This window comes from Drosophila obscura, unplaced genomic scaffold (genome assembly GCF_018151105.1).
Source record: "Drosophila obscura isolate BZ-5 IFL unplaced genomic scaffold, ASM1815110v1 contig_194, whole genome shotgun sequence".
NCBI lineage: Eukaryota > Metazoa > Arthropoda > Insecta > Diptera > Drosophilidae > Drosophila > Drosophila obscura.
Genome location: NW_024542783.1, coordinates 1,157,259 through 1,171,910, shown reverse-complemented (window position 1 = coordinate 1,171,910; position 14,652 = coordinate 1,157,259). Strand labels below are relative to the sequence as shown.

The window sequence follows — 14,652 nt, the reverse complement described above, 5'->3', positions numbered from 1 at the left end:
ACCAGATCCGAGCCCGCAAGCAAGCGGTAGGAGAATTGTTCAAGGAATACCTCATCGAGATACGTCTACTCATGCACCACGCCAGGTACGACGCAGCCAAGGAACTGAACAGAATCTACGATAACGCCCTGCCAGCATACCAGATGTACGTGCGGCGACACGAACTACAAAGCTTAGCACAGCTCACAATGTTGGCCACCGAGTTCGAGAGCATCCAAGAGCGGACCATCCCGACCAATTTCGCACCCCCGCGTAACACTCCAAGATACGCAAGGCCGGCTTCAGAGCCGAGGAATTGCGACTCGCACCAGACGCTATTTCTGAGTCCCCATTGGGAATCGACAGACACACCAGGGAGACCACCAGCTCATCCATACAGTACGGCGAATCCCGACGTAGCCCATCACATGATCACGACCCCCATCACCAACCCACGCGCAGCCTGTCGCCGGTATGGTGAAGCGGGGCATGCGGCATACGACTGACATAATCCCTCCATCCTATTCCTTCCATCCTATTCTGCTGGGAATGTGGCAAACGCGGCACACGGACCGTAAATTGCTGCCGCCAAAACACGTCGGGAAACGACATGCGTCCCCAACTGACACGGGATCAGCCGGGAACGACGCCTCCTCCAACCCGCGACTAAATAACTCTCTACACGTAAGCAACGGCCGGATAGTGGCGATGGTGACCATAGGAGGACACGTAACGGAAGCCACAATCGACACCGGGGCATCCAGAAGCTTCATCAGCGCAAACCTCGCCCGACAACTAGACAACAACACCAACCTGCAGGATGCATGCGTCCGCTTACGCCTGCCCGATGGCTCGGTCAGAGAGATATCACAAGTTCTACTGGCGCACATCAAGCTGGATCAACGAGAGGTTCAAATCCCGCTCCTGGTCCTGCCAAACATGTTGGGACAAGTTATTGTTGGCATGGACTTCCTAGATGCCACCGAAACGACGATCCAATGCGGTTCCACGCTGCTACAGCTACGAGACCGTCACACCATGCCCACTGAACCCGTGCTTACTACCATCCACGTACAAGACGACCTTTGACCCCGGAGCCACCGAAGACGACCCAGAACTACCGACGGATCCTTGGCCACCCGACATAGCACCGCCGATTCAAGAATGCCTGGACAAAGAACGACCGAAGAAAACCGCCGAGAAAACCATCGGCAGCACCCGCCAAGCGACGCCACTAATCTCTCCATCACCCACCCGGAAGAAAGGGGGGGGGGTGTAACGAACCATGGTTCTACCCATGGTTCGTTGCAAACAACTCCCACCGCGACACCTCCACGGTAGGCAGCAAACTAAGATATGCAGAACAGAAGAACCATGGCTCTAGCCACGGTTCTCCACCAATATTGTGTGTCAGCACCCAGGAAATAAAAATACTTCTAAGCAACGCTCACAATTTAATTAAGAACTCTCAACTCTACACATTTTTGTCCACACAACAATTGTGACATTTCGCAATCGACGGTGCGCATGGTTTGCGTTATCTCACAATAAATCCAGCTAACATAAAATTATTCAGATATCACCTTTCCCAACTGCAACTGCTAATTCCGGGATGCAGCCGCAGCAAAAACACACTGCCCCACTAACCATTGTCAACGAAGCACCCAGCTTCGACCCACTTACTAGCCCCACATTTATTGTCGTAATCATAAGTTAGCAATTATTTCCGGGTGCCAGCTACATAAAAGGGCCAAGCACGGCCAAAGTCGGCACCCCAGTCCAACGGCTCCAAGGCCAAGTAACTAGCTCCGCGAGTTAAGTCATTGTAAACAAACCAGAATTAAATAATAAAAGAACAACGCAAAGAACACCAACAAAAACAACCAACCACCGGCTCACAGGCCAAGTAACACGATCCGCGAGTAATCCACCGTAAACAAAACCCACCAAGAATTAAGTAATAAAAATAATAAACACCAGCAAAACCGCCAACCACGATTTTCTTGAAGTATTTTCGTCAGCAACAAAACGCTCCTCCTGCGTCCTACCTCTCTTTCGGCCGCTCCGAACCTAAAAGTCACCTGCGATCTACAAATTGTCTTGTAGTGGACCGTGGACAGGCTGAATGCTTACCTCAGCCTGAAATAGGACCTCACAATAGGTAGGGACGTAGGAAATGTAAATTTCTTCACTAAGCTAAGAAAAAGACAAGAACTAGGAAAGGAATAAAAGAAGCAGAACTAAACAATGTGCTCGAGTGTAATAGTGTAAAAGTTAACCCTTTCCCCCTCCCAAAGTGCAAGACGGTAAGTGTGGTCGCCCACCGTTGGAGGCTCCGCTGGGCTGGTCGCAGGTCATTACCGCGCCAGACTGCGGGCTCCCAAACGGCGCGTGCCTGTCTCCGGAACGGGTGCTTCCTAGGTACTACCAGGGGCACTCGAGTCGGAGCAGACAGGGGCGGCTACACTGCCAGAAGGCGCCTCCGCTAACCACCGGATGACCGGATCACCTTTCCACACACGGCGTCTCCATTTCCGCAATCTCGGGTCCCGGCACTTAACAAATTTCTTTGTAAGGTGGCCCTGGAGAGGCTGAGCTTACCTCAGCCTTCGAAAAGACTACCTTACAAGTTCTTTACAACCAGGCGTAAGATACTAGAGTTATGTGAAAAAAACAAGCGCTACCTCTGAACAAAGCTTAAAAAAAAAATACTACTATTTCATGTTTTTGTGAATTGTCATATATGGGTTCTCCTACATGGATTAATTGTTTTATATTGTTTAACGTTTCTACCAAAATAAATGAGTGCATATTTATTGTTGTTTTTGAGATATATGTCGTCTTATTGAGACATTTATATGATTTCTGGTACATGTATAATCTACATGTTAGATGTAGAATATACATAATATATGTAGATAACAGATGTAGCAAAAAAATGTAAAATGTAAATTTTTTTTTTTAATGCTAAAATTCTAAAAAATCATATGTTCAAAAATGTAAATACTGACTGAGTACGGGTATAAGTAGAGTCGCGTCTTTAGAAGCGACTCACACGTCCTCCTTCTCCGTTTAAAAAGGTTAAGTATTTTGGGTAAAGTGGATTTGTGCAACGCAGAGAAGGAAACGTCACCCCATAAAGTATTTTTCTTTAACGGACGGCCGTCCGCCGCCGTCTTTTCCGTCCGTCCGTCTTGATGGGGCGGGCAGACTCATGTGTAATTTTACTATTATTTAGTCATACAAAATTTTCCCCCCCCTTCACTCATGTATAGAAAACAATTTTCATCTTAATGAAGGTCTTCCTTCTGCCCCCCCCGCCATGTTTTGGGCTTCCTGCGCAAAGATCGCCATGTAATATAAGTGATTTTGTTGTTTAAAAAAAAAAAAAAAATGTAAAATTTTTTTTTTTTATTTTACTAGCCAAAGTATTCTGACTGAGTAAATGCCCGTGTGGCCAGGCAACTTCGAAAATTATCTTTATTTGTATATGTGGGGGGGGCCCAGGCAAAAAAGGGTTTTGTGTGGGGCCCGGGCCAGCTTAGTAGCTAAGGCTAGGGCTGCCCGAAAGGCCAGGCAGCTTCTGTTCTGGTCCATGAAGGGTGTTGAGCTACTGAGCTTCTTCAGTAGCGTTGTTTTGCAAGATTATTTAAGAGACGATGATTGTTCAGTTAATATATTCACAATTTATTTTACTTAAGTTAATATATATGTATTATCCAAAACTAGCGAAAGGTGTGCGAATTTAATAACGAGAGTTAATGATGGGTCGATTGAAGACGCGGGGGCCGGTTCAAGACTGTTGAAGTTGATATGTTTATGTTAGGTTTAGTTTAGAACTCTGTGGCAGGCAGGTCACTGTGCCAGACAGCCAAACGTTTTACTACGGTGATGATCGAATTTGAAGTGTGGTCTGCTTTTTCTGATGAGCCTCCCCCCCAGCGGAGGGGGACTAACGCCGAGAAAGAGCAACGCACCAGCAAGAGCATAAGTACAAGCAAACAAACGGTTATAAAGAGAGAAATTAGATTAAGAGATGATCAACTACTCTTTGTGCTGCCATGGGCCGGCGCTTAGCCGAACAAAGGGCATGGCCTTTTTATGCTAATTGGAATGGTCAGTGCTTCAGGTTTGACATGATATCGGCAGCAGAGCCGATCTGCTATCAGCGTCGTCGCGTCATCATCTTCAGCTTATGATAAGCACAGATATGCATATTTTTTTTTTTTTCCATTATCTCGATTATTTTAATTATTTCTCATAGGTATGTACATATATAACTAAACTAGTGTTTATAAAAATACTAGTCTATAATAACATTAGTTGATGGCCAAGATCTTGTAGAGCCGTTTAAAGATACCTAGTCCTTGCGGGACGGCCGCGAAGCCGTGGTTCCTCTTAGACTCTCTCTCTTCTAAGCCTCTCGCATCGCCGGAGCTCTTTCATCGCGACGGCAGCAAAAGTATTTACTGCCGACCATACCGCGGCGTCTCCTAGCATCGCCTCCACCAGGCTGCTTGGTGTTAGCTGCCTTCCAGCGGATTGCCAAAGCACCCTCCTACTCTGCTCGAAGCGCCCGCAGACAAATAGGACGTGCTCCGCGTCCTCTATCACGCTGCCGCACCATCTGCAATTTGGCGACTCCTCGTGCCCGAATCTACACAGGTAGTGGGCAAAGCATCCGTGTCCGCTCAGTAGCTGCGTGGTGTAGAAAGTCACCGCGCCTTCGCTCCTACTAACCCAACTTCTCACGTCAGGTATGAGACGGTGGGTCCACCTGCCGTTTTCTGAGCTGTCCCAGCGACACTGCCAGATCCTGAGACTCTCCTCTCTAGCCTGCTCCTTCGCCACTTTCCGCTCGGTGCCTGCTCGGGTGGCCAATGCCACGTTCTTCTCCTCGACGACCAGGAGATCTATGGGAAGAACTCCTGCGATGACCAGCGCAGCGTCGTCCGACATGGTCCTAAACCCACAGCAGATCCGGAGTGCGCAGAGACGATGGGTGGACTTGACGCCCCTGGCGTAGCTGGCGACCTTTATGCCGTCCGCCCACACAGCAGCAGCGTAGGTGATGGCTGACCTGACAACGCTGGTCAGCAGCAGCCTCCTCTACTGCTTAGGTCCACGTGTGTTAGGCAATATTCTGGAGAGGGCTCGGCACGTGTTTGCCGCTTTCTCCTGAACATAGCCGAAGTGCTCCCGGAAGCAGAGCCTGGTGTCGAGCATCACCCCGAGGTAGCGGATGGCTCGCTTTGACGCTATCGTCTGGTCTCCAATCCTGACGTGCGCTGTCTCCACGATCGAACGGCTGCTGACCAGGACTGCCTCCGTTTTGTGCGCCGCTAACTCCAGCCCCGCTGTCAGAAGCCAATCTGCTATCAGCCGTATTGCCGTGTTGCAGACTTCTTCCGCCTCATGCAGGTGTTTGGCCACCACTGAGAGTGCCACGTCGTCAGCGTAGCAGGTCATATGGCAGCCGGCTGGAAGTGGAATCCGCATAACTCCATCATAAGCCACGTTCCACAGTAGAGGGCCCATCACTAAGCCTTGGGGAACTCCTGCCGAGATGGGGTGTGATTGAGCCCCACTCGCCGTGTCGTACTTGAGGATCCTGTCCTCAAAATAGCTTCTAGCCATCGCCTGGAGGTATGGAGGGATGCCCTTCTGGCTCAGCGCGTCCGTTATTCACCCCCACTTCACCGAGTTGAAGGCATTCCTGATGTCCAGGGTGACAATCAGGCAGTACTCCTTCTTGCCACCCTTCCAGCGTGTTCCTTCTACAGCCTCGGATGCGATGCGGACCACCCTGCCTATGGCGTCCACTTTCCGGAAGCCGAACTGGTTCTCTGAAATGCCTCCCGACTCTTCAAGCGCGCTCTCCAGACTTGAGCAGATAATCTGCTCCAACGTCTTCCCCAATCCGTCGATCAGACATATCGGTCGATATAAGGAAGGGTCGTCTGGCGGCTTTCCGGGTTTTGGGATGAGCACTAGGTGCTGGGTCTTCCACTGCCTTGGGAAAACTCCTTCGCGTAGGCATTGAGTGAACGCACGCGCAAACTCGTGCGGCTTGAACGAGATCGCCAGTTTTACTGCCCTGTTCGGGATTCCATCCGGGCCAGGAGCCTTATTTGGCTTCATCTTCCTCGCTGCCGACAGTAGCTCCTCGGTCGTCACTGGCTCCACCTCGTGTGGCGGCTGGAGCGCGTCGACTCCTTGCGTGTGGTTGCTGATGTGAGTAGCAAACAGCGCTTCAACGATAACCCGGAGTTGATCTGGGTCCGACGGCGCTTCTGCGTTACTGGCGTGTAATCGCTTCGTCACCATTTTATATGCTCTTCCCCATGGGTCATGCTCGGCTGCGTCGCACAGCTGCAGGAAGCACTCCCGCTTGCTCCTCTTGATGGCTGTCTTCAGCGTTTTCCTGGCCACTTCATACGCTACGTGTAATCCCGGCCAGTCGCTGTCACTCCGTTTGCGTGCTCTCTGGTAACGCCTTCTGGCGGACAGGCAGGTGCGCCTGGCCTCTGCGATCTCGCCGCTCCACCAGTAGGTCGACTTCTGCGCGCCCCTGAAAGACTTCCTGCGGTTCATGCTAGCGTCGCAGGCGAGCAGAACCTGGTCTGAGAGCTGGGTGGCCATCTGCTGCGCTGTTCCTTCTACTTCCACGCCGCTAATCGCCTCCAGAAAGACAGGAACCCGGAGAGTCTCTGTTTTGAAGGCTAGTCTCCGTGTCGGTTGGTTCTGGGTTCTTCCAGATCCACCGCCGATCGAGAACACCAGTGCCTCATGGTCGCTGGCAGTGTAGTGATTTCCCAAACTCCATTTGGCCTGCGGGGAGAGGGAGCTCGTGACGAAGGTGAGATCGATGACCGATCCTGCACCTCCCCGGTTGAACGTGTTTGCTGAGCCCTGGTTCAGCAAAGCAACGTCCAGCGTCGCGAAGGCCTCCAGAAGGGCCTGTCCCTTTGCTATGGCATCCGAGCTGCTGGTTTTTGAGATGTCGCTACCCCATTCCTGAGCCCACGCGTTGAAATCCCCTGCTATTATAGCAGGCTTGTGGTCTCTGGCATCTACAACTAGGTCGTCTATTGCTGCTGCGAAGCTTTGGCGACTCAGGCTAGGTGGTAGGTAGCAGCTGTAGATCCAGAGGGACGCAAATTTCGCCCGAACAAAGTGTCTATACTCTGCGACTGCTGTTGGCCGTAAGCATTGTACGCCGCAGGACCAAATCGCTGCTTTCCCCGACGAGCTGTGGACCCAGCAACCATCTTCTGGCGATCTGTACGGCTCGCTAATGATGCAAACATCCGTCCTCAAGTCTCGCACTGACTGCGAAAGTAAGTCTGTGGCCGCCTCGCAGTGGTTCAGATTGATCTGGTAGAATCTAATCATGGCCGTTGTTCTTCACCCTCCCGTTCGCTTTGGATGCCATTGGGCATCTCTGACTTCCAGCCATGTGGTTGTGCGGCTTTCCGTTCCCGGCGCAGTGAAAGCATTTCACTTCCTTATGGCAGTCTCGGATTTTGTGGTCGTCAGCTCCACATCGGAAACACCATCCGCTTCTGTCCTCTGGGCTGCGGCAGTTTGCTGCTATGTGGCCTTGCTCCAAGCACCTAAAGCATCTAGTGGGAAGGTTTCGCTCCCGAATGCGGCAAATGGACCAGGCAACTTTGATCTTCCCCACAGAAAGGACCTTTGTAGCCCTGGTCGCCGAGAGGCTGATGATGGCGCGCCGCGTGCCACCAAACGCTGGGCGCAGGCTTTTTATGTCTGCCTCTTCGAGCGTGACGCCGATTTGCTCTTTAAAGCGAGTTGGAGATCTTCTACCGTGGCCATCTCATCCAGATCCAATACTTCCAGCCTCGTCTGTTGGGTGAGTGCTCTCGCCTCCACTTTCCCTTGCAAGGCATCGCTTATGCTATCCCTTATCTGCTGGGTTGTCTCCAGATCGGCGCCGTTAAGCTCCAGCAACAGTGCCCCTTTGGCTGTGCACTTTACTCTGCGCACGCTCTCGCCAACACTCCTCAACTTTTCGTTCTGGCTGCGTGTTACCAGGTTTAACACCTCAGCGTACGACATCCTGTCCTTCGGCTCAATAATGATGGCATCTGCACGCGGCCGCAGCTGTCGACCCCGTGTCCTGCCCTTGACTTCCGTCCACTCCTTTGTTGGTGGGACTGTCTCCGTCCGCCGAGCAGACCTTTGGCTGGATAGCTCTGTGGGCTGTGGGCCTCGCTGGCATTTTGACTTCGTCCTGTTTTGGTGACCACTGTGTCTCCTGCTCCTTCTGCCCCTCCTTCTTGTTCGTCCGGGAATTAGCGTCGAAACTAAATAGGGCCGACTTTTGCAGTCTCAGCACCTTCTGCGTCAGGTCTTTCATATCCTTGTTTAGGTAGCGGGCGTCCTTCAACATTTTGGACAGCTCAGTCGACCTATCGACCAGAGTCATGAGGATAGTCCGCAGGTCTGCGGCTACCTCCGTCCCCATATTGCTCCCCTCGCCAGTCTCGCCGCTGAAGTCGAACGGATTGACTGGGGCTTCTGCAGGGGCATACGTATGCATACGTATGTACGTATGCATGTGCACACATAGCGGCAGCGCAGCGCCGACGAAGCGACGACGCTAACTTTGGCACGATCGGTCTATGCTTGCCGTTCATGTTTATACAAATGTTTTGTTGATCTATTTGGTAGTTCTTATGAGTGACTGCTTATACTACAAAATAAACATTCCACAGTTGCTTAAAGTAACTCGACGGATGTCAACCAACCAGCATGCCTACACCAAAGGGAAATCGGTAGAGACGGCACTGCATTCGCTAGTAGCCACCATTTAAAATGCCCTCCAAAATAAAAAGTATGCTCTAGGACTGTTCGTAGACACATCCGGAGCATTCAACAACGTGAATACGAGCGCGATAATGGACCGCCTAGAAGCGATCAACACACATCCCGCAATCAACCTCTGGATAAAGAACTTTCTAAATTGTAGACCGATGTACTCAGAGTGGGGCACCACTTCCATGGTGAAAGTGCACACAGAGTCACACCTCAGAGAGCCTGAGAGAGGAGAGCCCCAAAAAGAACAGCTTATGCGGACATAAGACATAAGCATAATTATTACGTCAGTATGCCCATCGAGCCTCAGCTCTATAATAGAATCAACACTCAGGGAGATATGTGACTGGGCGGGAAAAAGCAGGACTCAGTATCAACGTGGACAAGACGGACCTCATCCTCTTCACCAAGAGGTACAAGGTGCCAGCATGGATCCCCCCGAAAATCGACAGAACCAGGCTTACCCCAAAAACACAAGTCAAATACCTCGGCATAGTACTGGACAGCAAGCTGACATGGAGAGCCAATGTATTGGAAAGGGAGAAGAAGGCCACCATTGCGCTATATGCATCCAAGAAGATGCTTAGCAGCACATAGGGCCTATCACCTGCACTAATGCACTGGATCTACATTTCGGTAGTGCGACCGACTCTGCTAAGACCTACAACAAGCTAATGGAGAGAACTCAGCGGCAGGCACTGCTCTGCATCAATGGGGCGCTGAGGTCAACCCCAACAAAAGCACTCGAAACAATACTCGGAAGGAGGAGTAGGAGCGGGCATATACTGTACAGACCCTGAAATAAGGCTGACCTATAAGCTACCGAACCAATGCAGCATATTCCAGGCGGAAGTCTTCGCCATACGGAAAGCGGCGGTGGTTGCTTGATGTACGGAACGCCCACATAATGTGGTCAACCTGTTCGTGGACAGCCAGGCGGCGATAAGATCCATGCAGTCGTCAGCAGTCAGTTCCAGAAATGTAATGGCGAGCAGGGAAGCATTACACTACCTAAGCACGACAAAGTCAGTGCGGATCTATTGGGTTCCCAGCCACCAGGGCAACGAAGGCACCGAGACAGCAGACGTGCTGGCTAACGAAGGCGTCGGGCTGGTGAACGACAGGACTGAGAACGTGCCTGTCTCCCTCAGAACGCTTCAAAGCGATCTAGGCCAGTAACAGGTGGAAGTTTTTTTTTGTTTTTTCAAGTGGACACCCCCCAATTCTGTTCTTTGTTATTCAATAAAATTATACAATTTTTTTTTTCAAATTTTTAGTTTAATGTTTAGGAATTGCAACCACGAAACAAAAATACAAATTTTCGGGTAAATATACATTAAAAAAAATTAAATTCGTCGGATTTTTCAAATAATACTGAAATTTAGAAACTAGTTCATATTGATAATAAGGTATTTTTATTTTTTTGTTTAGTAACTGTTTAAAACTTCACGATTGGTGAAAATCAAGGAGTTCAGCGGAGGTTGATATATTTAGTTAACTAGTTCACAAATAAAAAAATAAATAAAAAAAATGAAGTCATGTAAATTACTATTAAATCCAAGGTAACAAAACTAGGGGGTGTCCCGTTTGAATTTCAAAAAATTAGTTTTTTGGCCGGGCCTAATGTGCACCTACCACGGAAGGACTGCAGAATGTAAGTGGGAATACTAACAGGTCACTGCCTGGCTGTAGCACATGCAGTCAAACTAGGCATCACCAACAGTGGTAACTGCAGGAAATGCGATGAAAAAGGGGCTATCATGTCAAACCTGAAGCACTGACCATTCCAATTAGTATAAAAAGGCCATGCCCTTCATGGACTAGAACAGAAGCTGCCTGGCCTTTCGGGCAGCCCTAGCCTTAGCTACTAAGCTAAATATACAAATAAAGAATATTTCGAAGTTGCCTGGCCACACGGGCAGCTCCGACTAAAACAACAAAATCACTTATATTACAATTTGTAAGAGCTGCTGCAGGTGGGCTCCCTCTTTCTGCTCCCGGCTGGTCGGTCCAGGTGACAAGAAAGGAGTTCTCCGGGTCCTGGGACTAGGGGCACTGCTGTACATAGTTCCTAATTCCTCTATCCGTTGTTTGACCGCCTCCGAGTGTTCACGTCGTGAGATGAATACGATATCCGGCTACGTAACTCCTCCACGGTGCCATTTTCAACGAGTCCAAGATCTATGGCGATGGCCTGCAACTCGTCTTTGCGCCTATACGAAATCGACTGCACACCCATAGGATGTCGAGTGAACTACCACTTGAGGAACTTACTAAGGAGTGGACTCCAAAAACTGAGTGATACTCGCGAAATCCGTTTCGCCGTAGGACTGTTGTCCTGTTTTGGTCACGGTCGCATTTGGTATTCGAATGTGTTTCTTACTATGGATAGGGTCTGGGTTCTCCACCCTTGGTCACTGCACACACACAAGCGGTACAAGGGTTTAATCCCACTTGGGGTAGCGACTGATATGCACAGGTCTATTCAGGTGGAGTGACGGTCCCCAGAACTGCCTTGTTACTCCAGTTTGTCGTTGACCTTCAAAAGAACTGCCTTGTTATCCTGATCGATGGTCCTTGTAATCGGTGATCCCTGTTATTCTGGTCGTTGGTCGTTGTTCTTGTCCTGTGGTTTCGATCCGATAATCCTGGTCGCCTTGTCCTTCCACTCTCGGAGAACTAACATCTTGCCGCGATGAGCTTCACTCCGAAAACAACAAAATGCATACTTTCTATACAAACAAACCGGAATGGAAAAACAACTAACTTTTGTCGATGGCTCCGAAAGATGGTATGCACGAGGCCTTGAGATGGTATTCGACCCGCACTATTCTTTACCCACCTTTCCATGATGTTCGATATGCGATAATTTTTCGGAAAAATTATCCCATTATGTCCCCATGTCACCAGGAAATATGTATATGTATGTCAATTGTCAACTGCTTAAGCCGGTCGTTCTTTCACCTCGCTCCTGAATATTTGCGATAATAACTCAATATTAATTGCTAATAATTGTGTACATCATTGATCCTATCATTGCTGATCACTGTTTTTGCCTGTTATATCTGTTTTACTTGCTAGTCAATTGATTAAATATAATTAAACATTCCGATCGTTTAACAAACTTGCTCAAACGATTTGTTAGTGCTTTTATCTATTACGCTTTGGATCAACGCTCTCTGTGCTTATCGCTCGTGAGCCCGCTGCATCGCCTACTTACACACGCTCTGGAGCGCACAAGTGCAAGCTCTCTTGCTCTCACTTTCTGGATTTTGCCTGCATTCTTCTTCACTTACTCTTTCGGTGCCTCTGCTGTCTTGAGCTTCACCGTTTGTTTTCGTCACCTCGCTGGATCGTCTGCCACTGCTGTTGATCGTCGCTCGCTCTGCTGCCCCCTCTCTCATATAGCTTGCGCTTCCACTTTGCGTTCTTCTTCGAGCACAGTGATTCAACTGCTGTCAAAAATGGCTGTTGTCTGCAGTGCAAAGAAATGCGAATTTGGTGGCAACATAATAAGCGATTCATTCCTCAGCTGCTGGCTATGCGACAATGTCGCCCATATAAAATGTGCTGGTGGTGGTAATTTTGGACGACTACACGATCTCATCTCAAAACGTATGGGTCTGATTTGGTCATGTTTGGCCTGCCGAGAGATTGAGGCCGAAATGCGCACTTTTATGAGGCAGACTCGTACTGGTTTCTGGATGTCCGGAAGCAATTTGTCGCTCTCATCGAGAAATTCCTGACCTTGGAATCTCACTTTCTTGGCCTCAAGCTTTTGAGTGAATCTCTTAGACGGAAAATCCCTAACATCGATAACAGCAACTTCTTGCAACCTATTGGAATCGGAACGCCTTCTTCTCACCTACATACATCGGCATCCTTGGATTCGCCGAGTGGTCATGCCTTTCCGGAAATCAATCCGTTTCTCACACCGACTAACAATGTTATGCCACTCACTGTATCCATCACTGCTGACACCGCTGTTAGTGCTTCCAGTGTGCGTATGCATCTTGCCGATGACGTCCCCACTGTTCCTGCCACCGTTCCTGTTCCACCAGTATCTACTGAAAGTGCTTTCATTTCTGCCCCGGGACTCACTGTCCTCACTGTTCCTGCCACCTTTCCTCTTCCATCCATTGCCTCAGCTGCTGCCATCGTTTCTGCCCCGGGACTCCAACTAAGAGCAGTAGTACCTCAAAAGGCAATCTTTGTCTCTCGCCTCCTCCCAGAAACCACACCGGAAGATGTTAAACTACATCTTAGTCATTATCTCCACACACCGCCTGATGCCTTTGTCATAACTAAATTTAATTTTAAAAATAAGCGTAATATTTCATCCTTCAAAATTTTTCTTCCCGATTCTCTTCTATCCAAAGCCCTGGAACCGTCCGCATGGCCTGAGCACAGAATTTTGCATGAATTTCTCCCAAGAAGTTCTTCCCAGAGTCCTAGCGTCACTGTCCCTCAGATTTAAAAAAACAGGAAACATTTCACCATCCAATATCAGAATGTACGCAGTCTTTTGGGTAAATTGACCAAAATGTATACGGATAGCGCCTCTTTTAAATTCGACGCTATGGCTATAACTGAAACCTGTCTTAACTCTTCCGTCTCCGATCATGAAATTTTCATCCACAAGTTCACCACCTACAGAATGGATCGACCATCATTTGATGGTGGGGTTCTTATTCCAGTAAAAACTGATTTTGCGTCCGAGCTGTTTACATTTAACAACACTCATGAAATTGAATTTGTAGCAGTCAAAATCCGTATTGGAGCGTCGTTTATCTTTTTGACCTGTTCATACATTCCTCCTAGATCTGATGCTGTTGTTTATTTTAACCATCTTTCTGCCATTCATTCTGTAGTTTCTGCTGCAGGTTGTGCTGATCATATTATAGTAATGGGCGACTTCAACATACCATTTCTTTCTTGGCAGCAGGATGAATCAAACATGCTGATACCTGGGAGTCAACTTGATTTTGTTGATGGTATAATTGATGTCTCCTTTGCCCAAATTAATTCCGTCAAAAACAGTAGAATTAGACTGTTAGATCTCACTTTCGTCAGCGGTACTTCTCGAGCAACGGTTGTCACAGGTATTTCTATGTCTTTTTCTGAAGATCCGTACCATACAACTTTGTTTTTAGTTGTCGAGCTTTCGAATATTAATTCCATTATACCTTCAACTAATCGAATAAAGTGTTTTCGTAAAACGAATTTCACCGATTTAAGTTTACATCTCTTTAAAATTGATTATGACACGTTAAACTCTGCTCTCAACACCTATGTTCCTGAAGTTAACGTTCAGGTATCCTCCAAACCTCCCTGGTTATCCAAGTATCTGTCCTACCTAAAAAATAAAAAAAATCCCGGCTATATAAAAAGTACCAGAGAACTGGTTCTTTATCTGACTTTGCTCAATACTCGTCTGTTCGCTCTAAATTTCTTACTATCAAAAGTCAATGTTATAACCTTTATCTTTCCCAATATTTTCCAACAAAATCACTGTACGTCTCATTGGTACGCCCGATATTGGAGTACTGTTCTTGTGTATGGAGCCCTCAATACAAAGAGCAACAAATTCAAATTAAATCTGTTCAAAAACTATTTTTAATTTTGCCATTAGGAATCTGAACTGGGACACTGGCAGACGGTTGCCTCCATACCGATCCAGGCTAAAACTACTCGACCTACCCTCCTTACAGCATCGCAGAATTTGCAATGCCGTCTTATTCATTCACAAGCTCATTCTTGGGCTTGTGGACTCTTAAACTCTGTTGGGTCAGATATATTTTACAGTTCCTTCTAGACCAACCCGAACTTTCC

The 14,652-nt window shown here is 48.4% G+C and overlaps 1 protein-coding gene across 1 annotated transcript; it reads left to right on the top strand.

Moving 5' to 3' along the window:
- Nucleotides 1–12,284: 12,284 nt before the first annotated feature.
- Nucleotides 12,285–14,187, top strand: LOC121404368. The gene is made up of 3 exons (XM_041593703.1): nt 12,285–12,541; nt 12,616–13,256; nt 14,135–14,187. Exons 1-3 carry the CDS (start codon nt 12,285–12,287, stop codon nt 14,185–14,187), a joined length of 951 nt encoding a protein of 316 aa, XP_041449637.1.
- The last annotated feature ends 465 nt before the right edge of the window (nt 14,188–14,652 follow it).

Excerpts from the sequence above, each read along its gene's own strand:
- LOC121404368 (XM_041593703.1), top strand. The coding sequence starts at position 12,285 with ATGGCTGTTGTCTGCAGTGCAAAGAAATGCGAATTTGGTGGCAACATA. Across the intron at positions 12,542-12,615 it reads TGGATGTCCGGAAGCAATTT|ACGGAAAATCCCTAACATCG; the intron begins GTCGCTCTCATC and ends TGAATCTCTTAG. Across the intron at positions 13,257-14,134 it reads GCATGAATTTCTCCCAAGAA|GTATCCTCCAAACCTCCCTG; the intron begins GTTCTTCCCAGA and ends GTTAACGTTCAG.